The 20,802-nt window shown below is 40.3% G+C and overlaps 1 protein-coding gene across 2 annotated transcripts in view; it reads left to right on the top strand.

Annotated features, from left to right (window-relative positions):
* The first annotated feature begins 9,120 nt into the window (after window positions 1-9,120).
* The window catches only part of LOC125285365 (F-actin-uncapping protein LRRC16A), a 31,343-nt gene continuing 19,661 nt past the window's right edge, over window positions 9,121-20,802 (top strand). Inside the window, exons 1-9 of one of the 2 annotated variants that reach the window (XM_048229782.1) lie at window positions 9,121-9,505; window positions 10,950-11,047; window positions 16,410-16,460; window positions 18,451-18,510; window positions 18,896-19,017; window positions 19,366-19,463; window positions 19,833-19,903; window positions 20,028-20,101; window positions 20,300-20,375. In XM_048229782.1, coding sequence (XP_048085739.1) covers window positions 9,466-9,505; window positions 10,950-11,047; window positions 16,410-16,460; window positions 18,451-18,510; window positions 18,896-19,017; window positions 19,366-19,463; window positions 19,833-19,903; window positions 20,028-20,101; window positions 20,300-20,375 — 690 coding nt within the window. In that variant the 5' untranslated portion in view covers window positions 9,121-9,465. Of the gene's footprint in view, window positions 9,506-10,949; window positions 11,048-16,409; window positions 16,461-17,008; window positions 17,255-18,450; window positions 18,511-18,895; window positions 19,018-19,365; window positions 19,464-19,832; window positions 19,904-20,027; window positions 20,102-20,299; window positions 20,376-20,802 lie in introns of those variants that run through there. The other variant, XM_048229783.1, reaches the window with a different exon arrangement.

Raw genomic sequence — 20,802 nt, 5'->3', positions numbered from 1 at the left:
TTATAAAGTGCTAGTGCAGTGGTTAAAAAATTATTTCTGTATCTGTCCTTCTTACAGCTAGCCTCCAACTGAAAACACTTTTTTGTTTGACCAGTAAGTTAGTGGATGTGAGGTATTGTCCAATATTTGACAGTTTGTGCAGCATTCTTCTCTCCACCACCAACTCCAGGGGCTCTATGCACCTGCAGCTTCCTGCACACTGGCTAGTCTGTTCCATTGCGTGTTTTCCGTATGCTAAGAAGAAGCCTTGCCTCATCTTGACGGATTCGACTCGGCGGGACTCGTTCTACCACGCACGGCTCCTTGACTTTGAGAAAAGCCCTGTGTCTACTTTACTTTGTCAGGCAGGTCCTATTTAAGTGATTTCTTGATTGAGAACAGGTGTGGCAGTAATCAGGCCTGGGCGTGGCTAGAGAAATTGAACTCAGAAATTGAACCACAGTTAAGTTATATTTTAACATAGAGGGCAAATATTTTTTCACACAGGGCCATGTAGGTTTTGATCATTTTTCCTTTAATAACAAAAACCCTCGTTTAATAACTGCATTTTGTGTTTACTTGTGCAAGGGCGCGGGAAGGGGGGTGCTTAGGGTGCTGCAGCACCCCCTGCTAGATTTAAAAAAATATATTATATATATTTTTAAATAATTACTAATTCGCTGTCTGACATTATTTATATTTTTGTATGTGAAATGATGAGTCAAATAGCAAAAAAGGGTTATGGATAGGTTCGAATATAGGCTACTAAAAATTAACAGTTATAGAGATCAACGTGAACGTGAGTCAGTTACTGTAAGAACCGTAGCGTGGTTTCATCTATGTGATAGCGATCAAGTGTGTAGGCCTACGGTTGATATAGGCCTACATATTCTATGCGATTTACACTTTCAAAAAAACCATGGAGGAACTGAAAGAAACTTTAATTGTGTTTTACAGTTTTGTAACAAAAATATTAAATGCATAACTAGTGAAATCATTTCACTATCCTATAGTCGCTAAGATAGAAATTATTAGGACACATAGGCTAGGGGAGACCGGGGCTGGTTGGAACACTTTTCACTCTCGGCTATATTCTCCATCTTACAATGTGTTGAAATGGTCAAATTGTGATTAACTGAAAGCTTGGGATCTCAGCTACAAAATGTATACATTCAATGTCAACAAATGATCCCTTGTTTTGAGTTAGATATGATTAAAGTGGTGTTGTGCACATTTGCCAACCTGCCCCATGCACGGGGTTTGTTGGCACATGAGTCGAGGTTGGTTGGAACACCTATGTTATAGTCCTTAGCAGTACCCCTTTTGCTTTTGTTTGAAGTGCTCATCTATATCACTGCCTGTATGGCTTTGCTGTTGTCTTTCCTAGGCCTATGTGTTTTTCTTCAGTAGGGCCCACCGTCAAGACCAATTTGGTCCCTACCGATTTTTTTTTTTACTTCAAATGTTTAAAAATGTCTGAAATTCTTCCAAATGTAAAACTATGTTCAGTAATTACAATAACAATGTTAAAATAAAGATTGATGATGTTTTTATGTGTAAAATAAAAAGTTTATAGATTTGTCACAAAATAGCCATAGGGAATGTATGTGCCAACCAACCCCAAAATCATTGTGCCAACCTGTCCCGCCCACATTAGGTCAAACTTTTTTGCACAAATGCTGTTAGCCTGCTAATATCAGTCACCTCAGGTTTTCAAACTTCATTTTAAGATATAGATGAGTCCCCTAACAATCAATTACAATTAATATTTTTGTTATATCCCTAACTATTACCCTTCTAGGATGTATTTAGTGGGAGGTGCATATTCTAAGTTTTGACACTACAAAATTAAAATGTTGTTCTCACCTAAAGGGTTAATGACCTGAGACCAGTTACATACAGTGAGTTTACTCTACTCAATAAGGCCGTCAGTTTAGTGTTGGAATTTTGTTGCAGCTCCCTCTAGTAGCCTGGATATTAAGTGTTTCAACCTGCCCCTGTTCCAACCAGCCCCGGTCTCCTTGCTGTGGAGACGACACACTTTAGGCTATTCAGAAATGATTTGCGAGATCATTGCAGCCTGATTATTACCCTATATTTAAAGCCTAACATCTCTGGTGTGGTTTTGACGATCAGAAAACTAATTTTCCTTAGCTATAGTGAAATAGGCTAACGATGTCAAGTGCGCTTATGTGGGGGTTAGGGTGGGCGCAGTGGACTCGGAGTGCTGTCGCGGAACATTGGAATTTGTGGCTGCCCAGGACTTTTCTAAAACTTCTCGCTATCCCCCGCACACCGCACTAAAATGACGTATTTAGCATTCAAAATCGTGGAATCGTCGGACATCCATTATTTTTGTTATTCAGCACCCCTGCTCAAAAATAGGTTCACGCGCGCCTGGACTTGTGTTATCTTTGTTTTATATTTAAATTTGTTTGATGATCTGAAACATTTAAGTGTGACAAACATGCAAAAATATAAGAGATCAGGAAGGGGGCAAACACTTTTTCCCACCACTGTATATGAAATTACCATAAAATACCTTGAACTAGTTGTCTATGATTTCAACAGTAATTTCTACAGAAATTCTAAATTTTTACAGACAGTGAATGACATTAAATATATAGTCAACCAGTCAAAATTATATTTTAATAGGAATTAGACTATATTGTCACTGAATGTTAGTAGTATTTGTTTATAGATCCATATTATATTTCCATATTATTAGATTTATAGATCCATATTAACTTTCTTGTCTTGCAGGTAATTTGTTTTCACACCCTGCACAGCAAAAACACAGACAACATACAAATAGCCACAGGTGTTGTACACAGACCCAGTAGCCTATGTAGCCATGTAACACATCCATACATACACAAAAATGTGTGCATGTATGGATAAACATATAAACATATACAGCTCTGGAAAAAATTAAGAGACCACTGCAAATTTGAATATGACCGTCAACTCATGCAAATATCCGTAGGATGACATCAGATACACACATATTACACACCCGGTCAAGTCTGGCTCTGTACAAGGTTGGAGAGACCGTTTCAGTACTAAGGCAGGAACAAAATGTCTGCCAAAGCACACTTTACTCCTTTGTAGGGATCATATCTTCAACCTCAAAGTGGCAATGTGAAATATGGATTAACAAGTGCAAGGAGTATGGTTATTTTAAGTTTATATTAATGCGTGTGAGTAGTTTCACAATCAAGGTAAGCGCTTTGTTACATGGGGCCTGAAAATGAAATCTTAAAATATCATTATTGATATTTTTGTTTGTTTGTTTGGTCATTTAATCTACATCTGTTGAAGGATTTAAAAAAAATTAATGGCATCTGGTCTTTGACAATTCTATGTATACTTCCAATGTTAAATGAGCTAGAGTGGACATCTGAAAAAAATCTAGATTTCCGCCATCAGTATAAGGTTAAACATTTGCATGCAATCTGTGTAGTGTTTATAATGGTTCCTTGGGTTAACATTATTTAAGTAAGACTGGATAAGTTGTATCATTTAGAATATACTTTCCATTAACTTTATGGAAAATGTGTTGAAGTGGACAAAAACTGTTTGGTTTAGTGCATATCTGAAGTATTTCCTCGGCTAAATAAGTTCAACCAAGTCAGATTTCTGAACTTATTTTGACGTATAAAATTGACCATTTTATTTAAAATTATGATAAGTTTCTATTTTTTCCGACATCACAAATGTAACATTTGTATTACAGAATGTCTTAGTGTTGCCCAGGTTTCTGCCAACAGTAACATTTTAAAGTTTGTGGTGGTGTAGTTTTAAAGGATGTGTTTTGGGCAAACAAATATATATTTTTTTACACTTCTTTTTCCAATTGTCAAGGTGCCCCTAAGTTTACTCATTACTAATAGCCCCAACATACAGTTATACAACATATTCACATATTTTCAGCTACACAGACATATACGGTATGTGGAAAACTACCCATATCTGCAGAATGCAGGCTACAAGACTAAAGGTTGCAAGAATGCTGATACCTACTAGAAGTGTGAGCTCATCACTCCAGTCCAGGCCTCCTTGCATTGGCTCCCTGTCCATTTCGGAGTTCAGTTCATGGTCTTGTTGTTTTTAAGTCTCTGCAAGCCCCAACTTATATCACTGACCTCATCCATTTACACCACGCCCCCAGATCTCTTATCAAGCAATCCACTTGTATGCTGAAGACTTGTGACAACTCGTAAGTTGTGAAATGACGTAACTTGTAAGAACTTGGTGTGAACTGGGGGTCTTTGATTTGTATGAGATCGCTTCCCATCAAACAAGTTTAGGGGGGCGTGCTGTCGTGTCATTTTGCATAACTTCCGTTTTTTTTACAGTTTTTCTCAGTTGCTTTGATGCTTTTCTCAGATCAGAACTATTAGTTCAACCTCCACAACATTTAGTCATTTGTGCACATCATAGTAGCAATTTCTCCTTCCTCTGAACAAATTGAAAATGCTTTTGGACATGTATCAGTTGCTTTGTCATGTCAGTCAAAATGAACTATACTTGGATGCTGAGAAGTCGTTCCCAATAAAACTAATAGTCTTCATTTCATTGCTTGAGTCATTACATACAAAATTGGTGAACTAGTTATCGAATTCTGTCACAATGCTGTAGAATTGCAAAGAGCATATACAGTAAAAATGTGAAACGTACATATTCAGTGTCTCACTTACTCTCCTAACAGTAATTTCTAACTTTACTGTAGTTTTCAAATGGCTGTACAAGTGTATAGTGCCGTCTTGAGCATGTTCAGGTAGTGTCACCAAGTTCTGACCTTTTTTGGCATGAGAATAAACTGCCATGATGAAAACAAGCCATTTGACTATCTTGTTCATAAACGATGGTGTCAAGACTTCTCATTTTGATGACACTGGCAGTTTCATTGACATAAATACTTGCTTTTGAGGAATAGACTATCCATTTTGAGCAAGTGACGTGCTTTTGCAGGTTATCCACTAGGTTTTGCAGTTTGCACTAATTGTTTTGAGAAATGTACTAACTGCTGTGCAAATGTTAATAGTGATGTGAGAAAAGCACCAAAGCGACTGAGAAAAACTGTAACAACTTATACTCGTAAGACGAGTACATTGGACAAATGGATCGCACCATTAGATCTGTGGTAAAGCTCTCTTCCATCTGCCTCAGGCACGACTCAGACAAAAAGGTGACGGATCTTTCGCGGCCCCTCATTTGTGGAACCAACTGCCTCTTAAAGGTTCAGTCAGCGATTGTGCCGAAAGTCGCGTTTATTTATGTTTATATTTTAAATTCAAAACAATGTATGTTATATTTTAACCAAGGACCAAACTAAATACACCAGGGAGATAGCTCACTCCTATATATTCAGTGTTCCTAGAGAAACTCCACATGGGTTTCGTTTTTTTGAAGGGGACTGGCTGCCCCCACTTCATTGTTTCCAGCGGATTGTGAGGAGATGATTGCTGAATCTGACAGAAAATGTTATGGGCTTGATATCACGTACAATCGCTGACTGCACCTTTAACATTCTTTGAGCAATGTAGCAATCTGCAGGGTTGGGTAGTAACGGATTACATGTAATCTGGATTACGTAATCAGATTACAAAAATCAAGTAACTATAATCAACCCAGATTACAATAAAAATAATTGTGTAATCAGATTACAGTTACATTGTTGGGGATTACCTGATTACATTTTATCATGCAAACAATGCAACTTTTTTATGATAGCCTAGCTATCTTTTAATTTGACAAGCAGTTCATTCGGATGTTCACTTTTTAGACTTTTTTAAGATAATTATTCATACCCCTGGCAAATATTGATTTTCTCTTGAGCAATATGTTTGTTCTTACTTAAAATGACACTTGCACATGCCAAAAGGTTGCAAGACAATGTGGTAAAAACATGGAATAAAATAAAAAATAAAAAATAAAAGTGTTTTTATATTTTTTAAAATTTTTATGAAAAATTGTGTGTTCAAAATTATTCATACCCTTTTTAAACAATCACTGGAAACATCTTTATTTACCACCACAGCCCTCAAAATGGTTCATATAATACCCACCAAGCCTCTTCATGTCTCCACAATGATTGTAGACTGCACCTTTTTAGCAGCAATCTGGGGTTTGAGGCAGGAACGATTATTTGCCATCACTTTGGCCTTGTGCTCACTTTTTTGACGGATTGAGGTCCGCTCTAAAATATTGATATTGTTCTCTGTTCTTGCCTTGCCTTGCCTTGTTCTTACCATTTCTTGCCTTGTTTGGCTGTATATTTTGGATCATTGTGTGGTGTAATGTTCAAATGCTGCCTTTTGGGGCAGCCATGGCCTACTGGTTAGGGCTTAGGCCTTTGGGCTTGCCGGTTCGGCTTCACTAATTCACGGATTGGGATAAATGCAGAGACCATATGTCCCTCACGGGATCAAAAGATATACTTACTTACTAACTTACATACTATTGGAGCAGGTCTCTCGGCACACTACCTGATCTTTTCCTCCGAATCTTAATGTAGCCTCTTGTTTTAGTGTTACCGTTTACCTGCCGTTCACCAGGTCCCCCTGGTTGAAAAACATCCCAAAATAATAATTTTCTCACCCCCACAATTGAAATGGACATGGTGTCATTTGGGTTTAATGCTTCCCTTTTTTATGCCAATCTCAGGCCATGTCCCTGGGTCACAAAAATCCAGCGAAAGCTAAATTCTTTGTCCAGGTGTGCCCTTATAAAGGTTAAGCTGAGTTGTGCATGTTTGGAGAAGAGTGGAGAAAAATAGAATGAGAATTCTTTCATCAATTCTGTGGTGGTGTCTTTTACTTAATGGGCATATTTAAGTAATCCTAAAGTAATCAGATTACGTTACATGTTTTTGGTAATCCAACTGATTACGTTACTGAATACAAAAATTGGCATGTAGTTTGTAGTCAGTAATGGATTACATTTCAAAGTAATCCGACCCAACCCTGGCAATCTGTTGGTAGATGTTGCACAAAACCTTCGCAGCTTACCTCCACAGGATGAACTTCAGTGTTAAGGTTAGGGATGGTGTGCCTCAGCTGCCAATTCTGCATAGCATAGACGTTCTCACTCATGTGCTCATGTGCTGATCCTCCAGGGTACAGTGAGTTCTATGATGAAAAAAGTATTAAGTACAGAATAGTCTAGTACTGAGTACATTGAAGGATCTTTATTTATGATTTCCCAAGACAGGAAGGAAGTTGCATAGTGTCCACCCACTTGAGTTAATTAACGTTAGTGTTAAAAAAAAAAACATTCTCATATGACATTTGAGAAACTCTGGTGACATGGAAACCAACCAGATAATTACAGATACATATAATTGGTTATATGTTGGACCACAAGTCAATGTCTGTAAAAGTAAATGGGTGAGTGGAAGTTTTTGAACAAAGCCAGACTGCTTATGACTGAGGGGATCTGTGCCTTGTCTCACACTGAACTAAATATACTTTGAGATCACATTAAGACGGGACACTGTAGGCTACTTCATCTTTTAAAAACCCCAAATAGCTAAAAACCTGCTTAAAGTTGCTAAAACCATCACATTTCTTCTAGTGTCTTCTGCCAAAATGTGTCCCCTTTTTCTCAACATGTTTATCCACGTGGTTAACAGTTCTATATTTAGCTGGTTTGTTTTGATTGCTACATCAGTTATCCTTTCACAAAGAAATCTTTTCATCACAAATTCCTTCATTCATTCACAGATTTTACTAACACATGTAGGCCTAGTGGTCAGAGGAGATATCTTCAACTATTAGAATTTATTAGATTTTCATTTTTTATTTCAGAAGACAGGAAGCAAGTTCAATAGCAAAATACATTTTGTGCAAGATACACAATAATGCATAAGAGGAGTGAAGCTAAAATAAGTCATATGACCTCCATCGATTCCGCCAGTAGATGGCAGCGTTGCAACAGCCATGATGAGAATGCAGGCTCTGCTCTCAAGTCTCAAGACTCACACCACACAAGGTTTTTTTCACAGTGACTTTTCATCTTCCTCCTATATTTGATTATTAAATAAGGGTTAAGCTGAAGATTAAGCATCACTGAGCCATGGGGAAAGCAAACAAGCTGTCAAATGATTTACAAGAAAAGGTAGTTGAACTGTAGCCTATAAATCAGGGAAATGTAAAATGTAAATCAGGTTTCTAGGCCAAGTATACTTGTGTATACAAGGAATTTGGTCTCTGCATTGATCGCATCTGTGAATTAGTGAACACACAGAGCACACAGTGAACACACAGTGAGGTGAAGCACACACTAACCCACTACAGCGGCGCTCGGGGAGCAGTGAGGGGTTAGGTGCCTTGCTCAAGGGCACTTCAGCCGTACCTACTGGTCGGGGATTGAACCAGCTACCCTTCGGTTCCAAGCCCGAAGCCCTAACTAGTAGGCCACGGCTGCCCCAAACAAGGATTCAAAAAAAAAAATCCAAAGATCTGAAAATGCCAATCTTCATCTTCCAAGATTCAATTTCTATGGATTCTTGTGAATATTTCAGTACCCAACATGTTACATCTACTTATTGTGCTGCAGCTACACTGCAGCTAGAAGTCAGGGTATCCCTATAGCACCAAAAGCTGAGGAGGGGGAGGGGGGCATTTTGGATCAAATTTAATTGAGACATAATAAGATTAATCTGAGAATGTAAAGCACTATACATATTGTACATGAACAAAGTTCTAATTTTTGGATCCCCAAGAGTCAAAGCTTTGAAATTGTGTATAACATTACTATGCTACATGCATAGACTGTAAGGCATGTTGGGGGGGAGGTGGGTTACCGTCCCGCGGGCGCGACACTGATTATGTGGTTTTAAGCAATCTGATTTAGAGCTTTTCACATCTGCTTCTGATCGTTTAGAGGTAAATTAATAACAACCTTTCGACGTAAATCGTGTAAAAGAGCCGTCCTTCCTCGCGCTTTTTCTTTTCGATTCTGTAGTGGCCAGCTAGGTCTAATCTACCACAGGTTCCATTACAAATAGCCTATCCAGTCTTAGCAGGAGCATGGGAACTGGGACTATAAACATCACTGACCAGTCTCTGATGTAGCTTCGGCTGGTTTCCTGAAGTCTTCACTGCCACCAGGTGTCTCCTATTTCCCATTTCGGATGGCAAAGAAGAGACTGGAGCTTGAAGGAGGGGCGAGGGTCTAACTGTTGTCTTCCGGCACATTCCAAGTGTAAAAAGTTCGTCTTCTGGCTGATTGTATTCAGTTTGTTTTTTTACCCATTTCATTGTCTCTAATAATGTTCGAATTTTGGATGTTTTTGGATTAACGTGGGAAAGTACCAAAGTGCGCCATGTAGCGCATGAAAGAATGGAGTGTGGACATTTTAAGAAAACACCTGAGTGAGTGGGAAGAACCTGAAACTATTTGTGCGCTACCGACTCGTAATCTAACTAAACACTGGATTTTGGACGCGTGTTTTGAATGTAGCATACCTAATCGGCTACAATGAGTGAGGAGAATACAGACATTTCTAGGGAATTAATGGGTAAGAGTCACCTTTATTGAAGCCAGTGATTTATATTTTTCCAAGTTTGGCTGAACAAAAAATGTGAATGACGTTTACTGACTAGCTGTGGTTGACTTCTAAGAGATGTTATGTACAATGCAATGTGGTGTTATGATAATTTGTTTTGATGTTGATTAACTTCGTTGCAGCTGTTCAGAACAGCTGGAGGAGTGGAATGCTTAAGTTAGCTTACTACTCGCATAGTTTTCTACAGGGCGAGCTAAAATGTTTCAGGTAAGATGATCTGGTCTCTACTGTCATTGCGTGGGAAAGCAGGTAGGCTATCCAGAAATTTGCCCAATTAAGATGCAGATGATGATCTGATTACCGTGTGTTAAATTGAAATAGAAAATCTGTTATTTGGACAGTAACTTTTCAAGTTTTCATTTTATTTATTAATGTCAACACACTGCCATTGACAATAGCCTACTGCTGAAAATTAAGTTTCAATATAGATTATCAAGGACTGCCCTAAACTGTATAAAAGCTTCAACTCTCCAAATTCTCTAAACATATTTTTATTTGCTCTTTTGACCTCAAACGCACTGATGTCTTGAGGAGAGAATTCCTTGGTGATATAATTCTGCCCTCTCCCATTTGACTTGCTGTGCTGAAGTTTATAGTCTCTAAGTAGGGCGCAGAAGAGAAACAATACCTTGAAAATGAATACTACTTTAGACAAACCACTCACAACCCAGTGATCCTCAAGTTGTTATGATCCCACAGTAAAGAGTTTCACCTTGGGTGAAAAATCAGTTGTAGTTGTCTGAGTTGAATTACTCTCTCCAGTGCTCTCCCTGAATGTCTCTCATCTGTTAGACAATGTCAAAATGTTCTCTGAACGTTAGGCCTGCTCCGCTTCATGGGACCACATGGGCAAAGCTGTGGAATGCTTGGCATCTGGGACATGGATTGGAGCCATTGGGAATGTAAAGTGATATGAAGTTGTGGTAGAACCCTTGTGACCTCAGCTCCACTATGTTGCTTGTGGTATGGCAGTGTCAACATGTTGAGAAAAGTACGCATGAGATGTTTTGGACCTTTTTCATACGTTGATAAGCCAGGACAGCAGGTCAGATGCGTGTGATCATGTGCGGGTAGTTTAAGTGCTATTAGGATCCAATCAGGATTTTTGTTTGTAAGTATAAACAAACCGTGCATATGCATACATGCTACTTTCAAAAACATACTAGGCGGGTGTTGAAAATTCCTTTCACTTAGAAGGTCATGCTAGTTTGTCAGTGCATCTAGACGGAACATATTGATTTCAGGGTCAGCTGCACAGATACAGAGAAAAAAGACTGGCTTTGAGGTGGTGGTCAGTTCAAACTGAAATGACTAATACAATTGATGTGTCACATGTAGCAGTTTTCCCTCATGTTCATATCTCCTCTCACCTCTATTCATATCTTTCTCTTTGTAGAGAGTGTGAGAGATGCTGTCGGTAAGAAGATCAACCTCTCTCTCAGGAAGAGGGTCAGTGTGGAGGTCAAAGGAGACAAGCTGGAGAAGCGCATTCTAGTAAGACACCTGCCCACCATCACACCTCTTATTCCTACAGATTCACACACCCAATAGGCTACTTTTTTTTCACTTACTAGCACTAATGTCTCCCACTCCATGGCCAGTTAAAGGCATCACATTCCACTCAGTATTGCCTCGCTCTGTAGGGTAACAGTCAACATTACACATCTCTCTCTCTATGTCTCTCTCTCTTTCACACACTGTCTCTGAGAGCAGGAATGAGTAAAACCTTGCTGGCACATTTTGGGGGTGTGAATTGGTAGGTTGCCTTCTGTTGCTATGGAAACGCTCCACCCTCCTGAATAGACACTACCTCACTACTTCCTGTGTTTTTGGGAGTCCTCTGGAATTGGGTGATGATGTCATTGGTTAAATGACCTTGCACAGCTGTAAGGGAAGTAAATGGGTGCTGGGTGCACGCTGATTTTAAATGTGTGGGCATACTTGTGTCGCCAGTCGGTCGCCACGCCAACATTTTTCAGCATGTTGCAGAACATGTGGTCTCAGTTATTCTGCTCAATAGCTCTGCATCTTTGGGGTTTCAAACACAATTCAAGGCCATTACGCACAAAAAGTAAAAAAATAATTTGTCCTTCACAGCACACTCTCTTTTAATGGCATACAATATCTGTTGTCATTCATAGTGGAAATGTCTAATTTTGACTGTTTACACACATACCTGTTTAATCAATGTATTTTCTCTTAATGGCACAATCCACAGTCCTGGCCCCTTACATGTTTTGGGATACAGGGAATTACTCCTCACAGCCTGTTTGTTCAGTGATTGCATGAAAAAAATTATGTTTGTACACAGTCCGAGGGCATATTCGAAGTACATAAATTAGTGACAAACCTGGGTAAGTTAATGCAGCGTATGTGGTAAAGAAGAAGAGCCCAGTGGCTTTGTTTTGCCAGGAGGATGAAGGTATGGGGCTCTTTTATTAGAAAGATTATCACTTTGAGTTAACTTAACCAGGTTTGTTATTAAACCGTGTACTTGGAATCCCTCCCAGCTCCGTAAATAGGAAACAGACATAGTGGCTTAGACTAAGCCATAAATATTACCAGTTAATCAACACGGTGCTTCAGTGTCACAGAAGAGAGGAGTGTAATTTGATTGGCAAACCAAGTTTACTAATCCGTCAGTGAATTACAGGCTGTGTCCACAATGCGTGAGAGATATGAGCAGCTTGGTGCTGCCCAGGTCAGACACCAGAAATTGTGAAAGACATCTGATTTCACAGCTGCAGGTGTTTTGCAAGAGGCTATTCAGCAAGACCTGAAAACCCTGCGGGACTTGAGCATTTCAGGTATCAAGTTTCATGTATCTACACGTTCCCCTTAGTCACCTATATTTTGTGAAGCCCTCCTCTTGTTTTTCCCCCCAGAGTTAATTAGGTGAAAGAGCCAGACCAAGAAAGTTGGTGAGATTCTGTAAACTTTCAATCAGTGGCTTTAATGCACTGATAACAGCCAGGGCCGGCCTTGTAGTAGTAGTGTGTTGTGGGGAAACAGGGTGGGGCTGATTGTGGCATTCTTTCATTCGGTTGTGCCTTAAGGCTACAGTAAACGCACTTTAGCAACTCCCTATTGTTTGGCAAGGACACTGGCTTTGGCAGTCATTTAGCGGGCTTATCCACTGTCCAGTAATTGGGCACCCTGCCCTCTTGTGATTTGGGTATCTGTTACTGTATCTCAAAACAACAGCTTCAAAAGCCACTGAGCCCAACAGCCATCAGCATATGTCGTTAGTCAGCCAGTCAAGTGAATGATCATTTAAAAAACACTAAATAGAAAGAAACTGAACCAGAAGTTTAAACATGTGTGAGTGACTTCAAAACACATCAGAATGAAAACGGGGTGTCGGTGATCAGTGTGGAGTATATCCATGTCCGTGAGGTACGCACATACCTGAGTTTTGTTTCCTGGTAAAATTCCACGTTTTTGTGGTAGCCTGCCTCTCTCCTGTTGTCTTGTTCTGACTTGACATGACACATGCCTGATGTTGCAGCCTATTCACACAAACATGGTCACAGTGCATTCCAGATGTTGCCAAAACCATAAGTGCAGAAAAATAAGAGGTTATGAATGAAGTAAACAACTAATCTCCTACAAGTAAGTGAGTGTGCTTTTCTTTATATTAGGAAGGAAATTCATCTGGCCCTGATATTATATTATTATTATTATTTATATGATAAATATGTAAGGTCTATCTTTACCAATTTCATGGACACTGTTACCCTTCCTTTCCAGTTAGCAATGTCAGTTTACCATTTACAATATAAGTTGTGCTGAATCTGTGCATGAGTGTGCATGTGTATGTGCATGGAAGAGTGGTTCCCATCCCCCCTCCCCCTCCCACCCACGCCTACACACACACACACACACACACACAAAGCATGCTGAGGTTTAGTTGCAAGTCTCTGCAGAAACAGGTTGTTGAAACAGAGGGTCTGTGAATAGTACAGGTTTTGACTCAGTCTCCTCTTTCCATTTATTTTTACACCCAATCTGCCCCCTAATGTTGGTCACTCACCAGTACAAATGGCATTGGGAAAACACTGTTACCACACCCCATACACTTAAGCATGAGCAAAATGTGTAACACATACTGTGATTGATCCAAGATGGAAGCCCTTATTATTTCCTCAAGTCATGTGCATGGATTGTAGCTTTATGTCCAAATACTTAATTTACTTACTTACTTAATCATATTGTTATATGTAGTCCCCTGGTGAGCAGTTGATTTGGTCTTTTGGCTAAATTCGGATTCTGACATTAAACTCTTTTTATCTGTCCCTGAGTTAGTATGTGCGTAAAACGCAAAGTCTGCCCTTGCATTGACACATCGGCAACAAAAGGAGCATCTCCTCTCTCAAAATGTTGCTTTCTTTGGGTAGAGCACAATGTGTCCAGATTGAGTCCAGAGGTCTCGGCTGGTTTGCAGGAAATCTGCCGTGCTCTGTGTGTAATGTTTTGGGTCACGATGGGCACTTTCTTTTTTTTTTTTAAGAATCCAGGAAAATGTTTGTTTTGACTTTAAAATGCTGGAGCGAAACACTAACAGTCAAAAGGACTCCATTTCACATCGAGAGTACTGTAGCACAGGCATCAATGCTGTAAGAACAGATGCGGGTGTGTGATCTGGCACGCGGGCCCTTGTTTTACTGTTTAATGAGTATCTAGGTCCGCTCACTGCTAGTCGAGAGCTGGCTTCCCTCCAGTTTCCCTCAGATAACTTGGGAGAAGGCCAAACGGGCAAGTCGGGCCTTTTGGTGGTAATAAAATTTCTGTAATCTGTATTATTCCAAACACTGGAGAAAGGATGTGGGTGTCGGCAATGAGCATGGAGCCGTTTGTTTGCACAAGGGGCCAAGCTGAGTGGGATTCTGGGTAATGTGTGCTAAACAGGAAGTCTAACACAGATTCAACCTTGACCTTTTCATAGCTGTATGTGTGTGTTTTGTGGTTCTGTGTGTGCGTTTGTGTGTCTGGGTCTGTGTGTGTCTCTGGGTCTACCTGTGTGTGAGAGTGGGTTCCATTTCGACGGGGGAACAGTAAGTTATTATTTAGGATTCAGCCTGAGAACTCTGGAACCAAACTGAAATGTGGAACGGATTACTGTCAATTGGAGAACTAGACTGGAAACACACTTCAAGTGGCTTCATTACTTGACAGACTGGATTCCCACTTCTACAATTTCAGTCTTGAATCCATATTTCCTATAGAAATCTATCGTTTGATTAGAGAACAGAGAAAGACACTAATGCCTGACCCCTGGACTGACCTTTGTATAACCTGTTCCACAGCCATCTCATGTTAAAGTCAGCGTGGTTACAGTCATCCTGTATTGCTGCTGTGCTAAACAGTATACCCAAGAAATGAAATCTCCTATATAATTATTCTTGCTTTTGTCCAATAAGCAGAGGGATGTTTCTAGGGTTGGCAGTTGAGCAAACCCAATAAAATATTGATTTACACAAAAAAGTGATTTAGAGTGTTGATGACTTCTGTAATTGCTATACCAAATGGCTCGACTAGTCTAATATTACCCTGCTGTAAACACTGTGAGCAGTTTTGAAGGGAAACGTCATTTGATTATGAGAGGGGAAAAATCCACAAAAAAATCCACAAATATTTCCCTTTAGTTTTATTTATATTCCTTTCAGCCAGTTTGTGGGAAGCAGAATGCCATGGGTCTGTAGGGCCCTGGGTCTGGAAGAGAACTTAGATCATAGGCCTGCAGGCCTCAGTGCCTGGTTTTGGCCATGCCAGTAGGGTTCAAATCCAACTATTTACTCTTAACAATAACATATGGAATATATTGAGTTGAAATGTATGCATTTCATTTAAAGGCCAGTGTTGACGTGTTTTTGTGATTTTAGTTGTTCAAATGTTCATATGTCGAAAGCATCTATCAGGTAATACATGGAAATATGCTAAATCATTCCTGCTCAAATAATCAACTAGCTGGTAGTGGTTGTGTTTCTGTGTGAACAGATGGTGTACTGAAGTTGAAAATCATTGAAATCAATTATGGAATAGCACCATAAAAGAGAAGAGAAAATTTGCTTGTTCGATGGAATACCGATGAGTGTGGGGAAATGTTGAATGAAGTGGAAAAACTGTGCTATGACTTATATTGTTTGGTTGTGAACGCTTGTCCTGTTGCTCTGTGAGTAGAGAGTGCTGGAAACAAAAGGTCAGGAACTTAATTCCCGTTTGGAACTGATATAGTCTATGAGCTAGGAAGGGTCCACATGCACCCCCAAACTCCCACTACTAGACTTAAGTGGTATTTTCTTGTAGCCCTGGTCCCAGAGTTTAAGAAAAATTTTGTTAACAAGAAATAAACTAATTTCCACTGTACCTGGTAGACCACTGTCTGACTGGTACCGTGGTGGAAAAATACAGATTTTAAGACGTATGAGATGGAATTGGCCATTGCTTATGCAAAAAGTGGTCAATATTGAGCAAGTTTCAACACAAAGTATTTCAGATGTTATATCATAATCTAAATTTCAATTATGTGTTAATCCATATTATTATATAGAATTAGATCTGAAATAGTCATATATGTGTTGTCTGTGGGGTATATCCCATGGGGTCAACCTGTACCACTCCACTACTGGGGTGGTACATGTGGACCCCTCCTAGCCAATATACAGGCGCACCGTTTTTGTAGACAATAGCTCCATGAATTAGATCTTGGTGTTTTGATTTGTATTGTGTCATTCAGTACAGATATTTCAGTCAACGTTTTTAATTCTTCCAGGGACAAGAATTATTTACCCCATCAAACTAGAACAAAAATCTTTTTGAGTATATGCATTTCTGATGTCTCTTTTTCCCTCTGCAGGCATTGGCTTCTCATCGGGCCTACCTTCTTACTGCACGAGTGCCCTCCAAGGTAAAGAAGCACATTGTGGCCATACAGAATACAGTGATCAAGCCTGTATGCTGGTGGGAGTAAGGGCAGGGTTTGCTTTTGTTTTTGCGCATGCAGCTGTGATTGTGTTAATGACTATATCTAGGTGTTTCTTCATTAGACAGCAGAGTTAAAAGGGCTCAAGGTTTAAGCGTTAAACTGCAATAAGTCAGCTCTAGTTAGACAGAGATTGGAAAAGAATCCTTTGTGTTGGTTCTCCTCCTCCCTTTCTGGATTCCACCCTGCCCGTGATTATGAGACGTGTCACTCAAAAATATGATCATTCAATAAACTGCTAAAAGATACAATATATTTTTTGCTTTGTGATATTGATATTAAACCTGTATTTAAGACATGTGAGCCAAACATGAGTTAAGCACTGTTTTTAAAATTAAATTCCAACTGCTTTCCACACACTGCAAGCTGGTTGGTTTAATTCAACTTCAGAGAAGCAGACTAACTTGAAGCAGACTACTTGTTTTGGTAGACCTGTCTAGGCAGAAAACCAGGCAAGCTCTTATAAACTCACAAATAAACACTAAATCATACAGCAGGCAGAATTTGCCCCTGTTGCATTTGCCCTCTATTCTCTGCTTTCTGAGGAAGTAGCAGACTTGTGCTCCTAGGACCCTTCTCTGTCTCTCTCTCTCGCCCTTCTACTCTAGAGGCTTTGACCTCAAATCTGGTGTGCTGAACTTCCCACTGTAGATGCAGGCGTGTCCTTACTTGCTTTTCGGAGAGACATGGAATGTCTTGAGCATGATGGGTTGATAAAGGTATTGCTTACTTCTCCCCTGCATTCTACTTCTCCCCACCTCTGTTTTATCACTATACATCCTTTATCTTTTTTATTTGATTTTATTTCTATTCCATTATACAATTTATTTTTGTTTCCCTCTGTTCACTCCACCCCCCCATCTCTCCTCTTCTGTTATTATTCATGCCCTCCATCTTCCTCTGGGTGTCTTTACAGATTTCTTCAAGTCCTTCTAGGCTGCCCCCCTGTTTTTCTTTCCCACAGGCTGTTTTCACAGCTGGATTTTGGGTGACTGCCGACTGTCCACTAGCGTGGGATAACCCCCAAAACAATTCTCCTCTAAGAGAGCCCACCTCAAGACATTAGTCACATCCCAAACAAGTAAACAAGCTAATAAAATTTGCTTAAGGACAGGAAAAAAAGAAAAATCATGCTTTCAAATCAAGCTTTCTTTTTCTGCAAGTGGATAAAGAATGGATAGAACAGACAGACAAGGGATGGACAGAGTAGAGGGAGAAGTGAAAGCCACAAAGGCGCTTGTTGGCTTGCTGGCTGGAGTCGGGCAGGCTTGGGCGCGAGCCAGTGCTTGTGGGAGCGGGCTGTCCCAGAGGAGGGCAGGGAGAGGAGAGCGCGCTCAGACAATGGCCACAGTGAAACAGCTGGACAGAGGCAAGCTTTCTCTCGCTCTTGTCCTCAGGAAGAGATGAGGGTTCCTGGATTAGTTTGACCTCCCTCTGTTTGTGCTTCCTGTCAAGTTGTGTGTCTATACATTTGTGCATGTATAGAGGATGTGCGATTGTGCATAGCCAATTGTGCATTTGCATTTTAGTGAGCTTATGTGTGTGCTTGTGTGTATACATGTATGTGTGTGCTACTGTATGCCTGCACAAGTGGGAGGAGGAGGGGGGTATTGTGTGTTGCTGCATTGCATGTTAATTTAATTACCATTTAACACACATAAAATGCAGAATAAAATCACCACATATTAAGCTGCAGTTCCTTAGAACAGATACCATGTTGCCAGGATATCTTATACAGTCCTGTACACAGTTTTTGGGTTGCACTCTGTGCATACAAAAATGCACTATATAAATAAAGGTGACTTGACAATGTATGCTTCCATTGTTCTTGGTCTGCATATTACTTTTTCAATGTTCTTTGTGTTATGCGAAGACAAAAAAGTTACCCTAATTTGCTCCTTTTGTTATTTCCAAGGTTGAGCAGTCTTTCAACTATCTGGACATTCAAAGCATCAGCAGTTTCAAGCCAGATCAGGTGTGTAGCCAAACTGAGAGTGTACGTCATTCCGTCATTCGGACTTGTTTTTGTTCTGTGTAGTACTCATTTGTAAGACTTATCCTGACCAAAACCTCAGGCACAATGGACTGTGAGTGTTGCAAGCTACTGTGATCTGTGTGTTCTGTAGTCCTGAAATGACCAGAACACACACTGCCTCCCTGTGTGCTGGTTCTGACATCCCCAAGAAGAATGGAGGCCCATTATGATATTGCCTTACCACCAACCTGCACTCCCAGACTGGTGCTGCTGTAACTTGATCTGATAAGAACCCAGGCCCAGTCAGACTGGCATGGTCAGCCATCGGGCCCTCGAGCCCAGTCACTCTGGGGTTTTGTTGATGTGTTTGTGGCGCCCCCTGCAGCTGGTGGTGAAGCATGAGCGCGGCCTGGTGTCCTTCAAGCTGGCCAGCGCTGAGGAGGTGGACGAGGTGGTGGCCCAAGTGGGCCGTGGTCTCCAGAGGATATGCCCCAGTCTGTCTCCAGGGTAGGTGCTCTCCCGTTGACCTCAGCTCCAGCTGGCGATTTCTGTTTTATGAGTTTTCTTTCTTTGGTTTTGTTTTGTTTTCTTCTCTGCCCTTTGCCTTTCCCCCTGTAAAAAGACACAAGTGTTTTGCTTTTGGTGATCTCTTTTCTTTGGCACTCAAACTTGTAACTTTGTCTTAAATACACACAAAGGCAAATGCACATGCTCTCACTCACACACACACACACAGGCACACATACACATACTCATGCACACACACACACACACAGACACGCACATATCCCAGAACTGCGGTTGTTTAGTATGAGGGAGTGAAATAGTGTGTTATTCTCTCTTGCTGTTTGGCAGGGAGGTCATGAAGAAAGTGTCTCTGAAGCCAGAGGACAGGATGACTGCCCTTCTCTCTAAGTGGGAAGACCAGCTGCCTGTCGACTGCGGGCCGTGTGGTGAGCGTCATCAGCATCTCGACACTGCCACTCTGAAAACATTATTTACTCCAGGGTGAAATGGCAACAGATTTCTACTCTGTACTCTCTGAACAGGATTTCAGTCATGTGTAGTTTGTCATTTTAAATATTTGTTAGAAATTGATGTTTGAAAAAGATGGGATACACTTGTTCATGCCGTATACTGCTTGGTAGTGGATATCAAATCACCTTTGTTTCACATTGCACTTTAGTCCAAGGTCTGATTCTATATTTTGGGTGAGAAAGACACTACCAAAACATGTAATGTTATATGTAGCATTAAGGAAATAGTCCAATAAAATGTGCAATATTTAATTATTGTTCCAATTGCCTGCTGTACCATTCTAGGTGGATTTTCGCACACATACTGGTGTATGTGTGATCAGTTGGGTCTTCCGTACAGAGATGAAGTGCAGTGGGTTAGTACAAAACACAGTTCTTCCAACAGTGACTCTGTGGTGCTGACTATATGCGTTTTCTGCACCCATTTACACCCCTGTACAGTAGTCACCTCTTCACAGTGTTCTTCCTCTCTGTCTCAAGGACGTAGATACAATATACCTAACCCAAGACACAAGGGAACTGAATCTGCAAGATTTTATTCATCTAGAGAACAGGTACAATCTCCATAAGGGATATCAGGATGTCATTACGGCTGATCATTAGATTCTGTTCCCATTGCTGTTTACATTAACTTTATGTTGAGATACTGTAACTTAAAAACCAGCTATGCATTAGCAGTGACAGTTCTTTCTTGCATGGAAGTTGCTTGGACAATAAACAGTAATTAAGTTTGGCATTTATCTGCTTCACAGAGATTTGGTTATCATCGTCGCTGCTCTGGAATACAACCAGTGGTTCACTAAGCTCTCTGTGAAGGATTACAAACTGGTATGTCTCTTTAAACACAACATATTGGCATATGTTCTCCTACAAATGTTGGTGAGTGTCACCATACAGGGTTTCCCGCAGAAAATTTGTTAGTCAAGGTGGGCTTTGCCGTGGGGGAGATTGGGGGGCATCTGACTGGGACGACGGAGGGGGATTGTTTGTGCAATTAATGTGTGCAATTTTTACAAACACTATACAAACTATACAACACTGAAGTGCAAAAGAAAGTGCAAAACAACATTTTCAAAATGTGCAACGGTGATCACAGTCACTGCTTATGGCAGAGCTGACATCTAGCATCGCTACAGGCTATCCTCCTTGTTTTTAAAAAAGAACAATTCAAGGACCCTTTGGTAAAGCACTCTTTTACAAGTGCGGAGCATTTATTATTTTCATGCAGGCTATCAAACTGTTGCCCTGCATCCTG

This window comes from Alosa alosa, chromosome 20 (genome assembly GCF_017589495.1).
Source record: "Alosa alosa isolate M-15738 ecotype Scorff River chromosome 20, AALO_Geno_1.1, whole genome shotgun sequence".
NCBI lineage: Eukaryota > Metazoa > Chordata > Actinopteri > Clupeiformes > Clupeidae > Alosa > Alosa alosa.
Note: the sequence above shows the minus strand (reverse complement) of the source record. Positions and strands in the feature narration are given on the sequence as shown.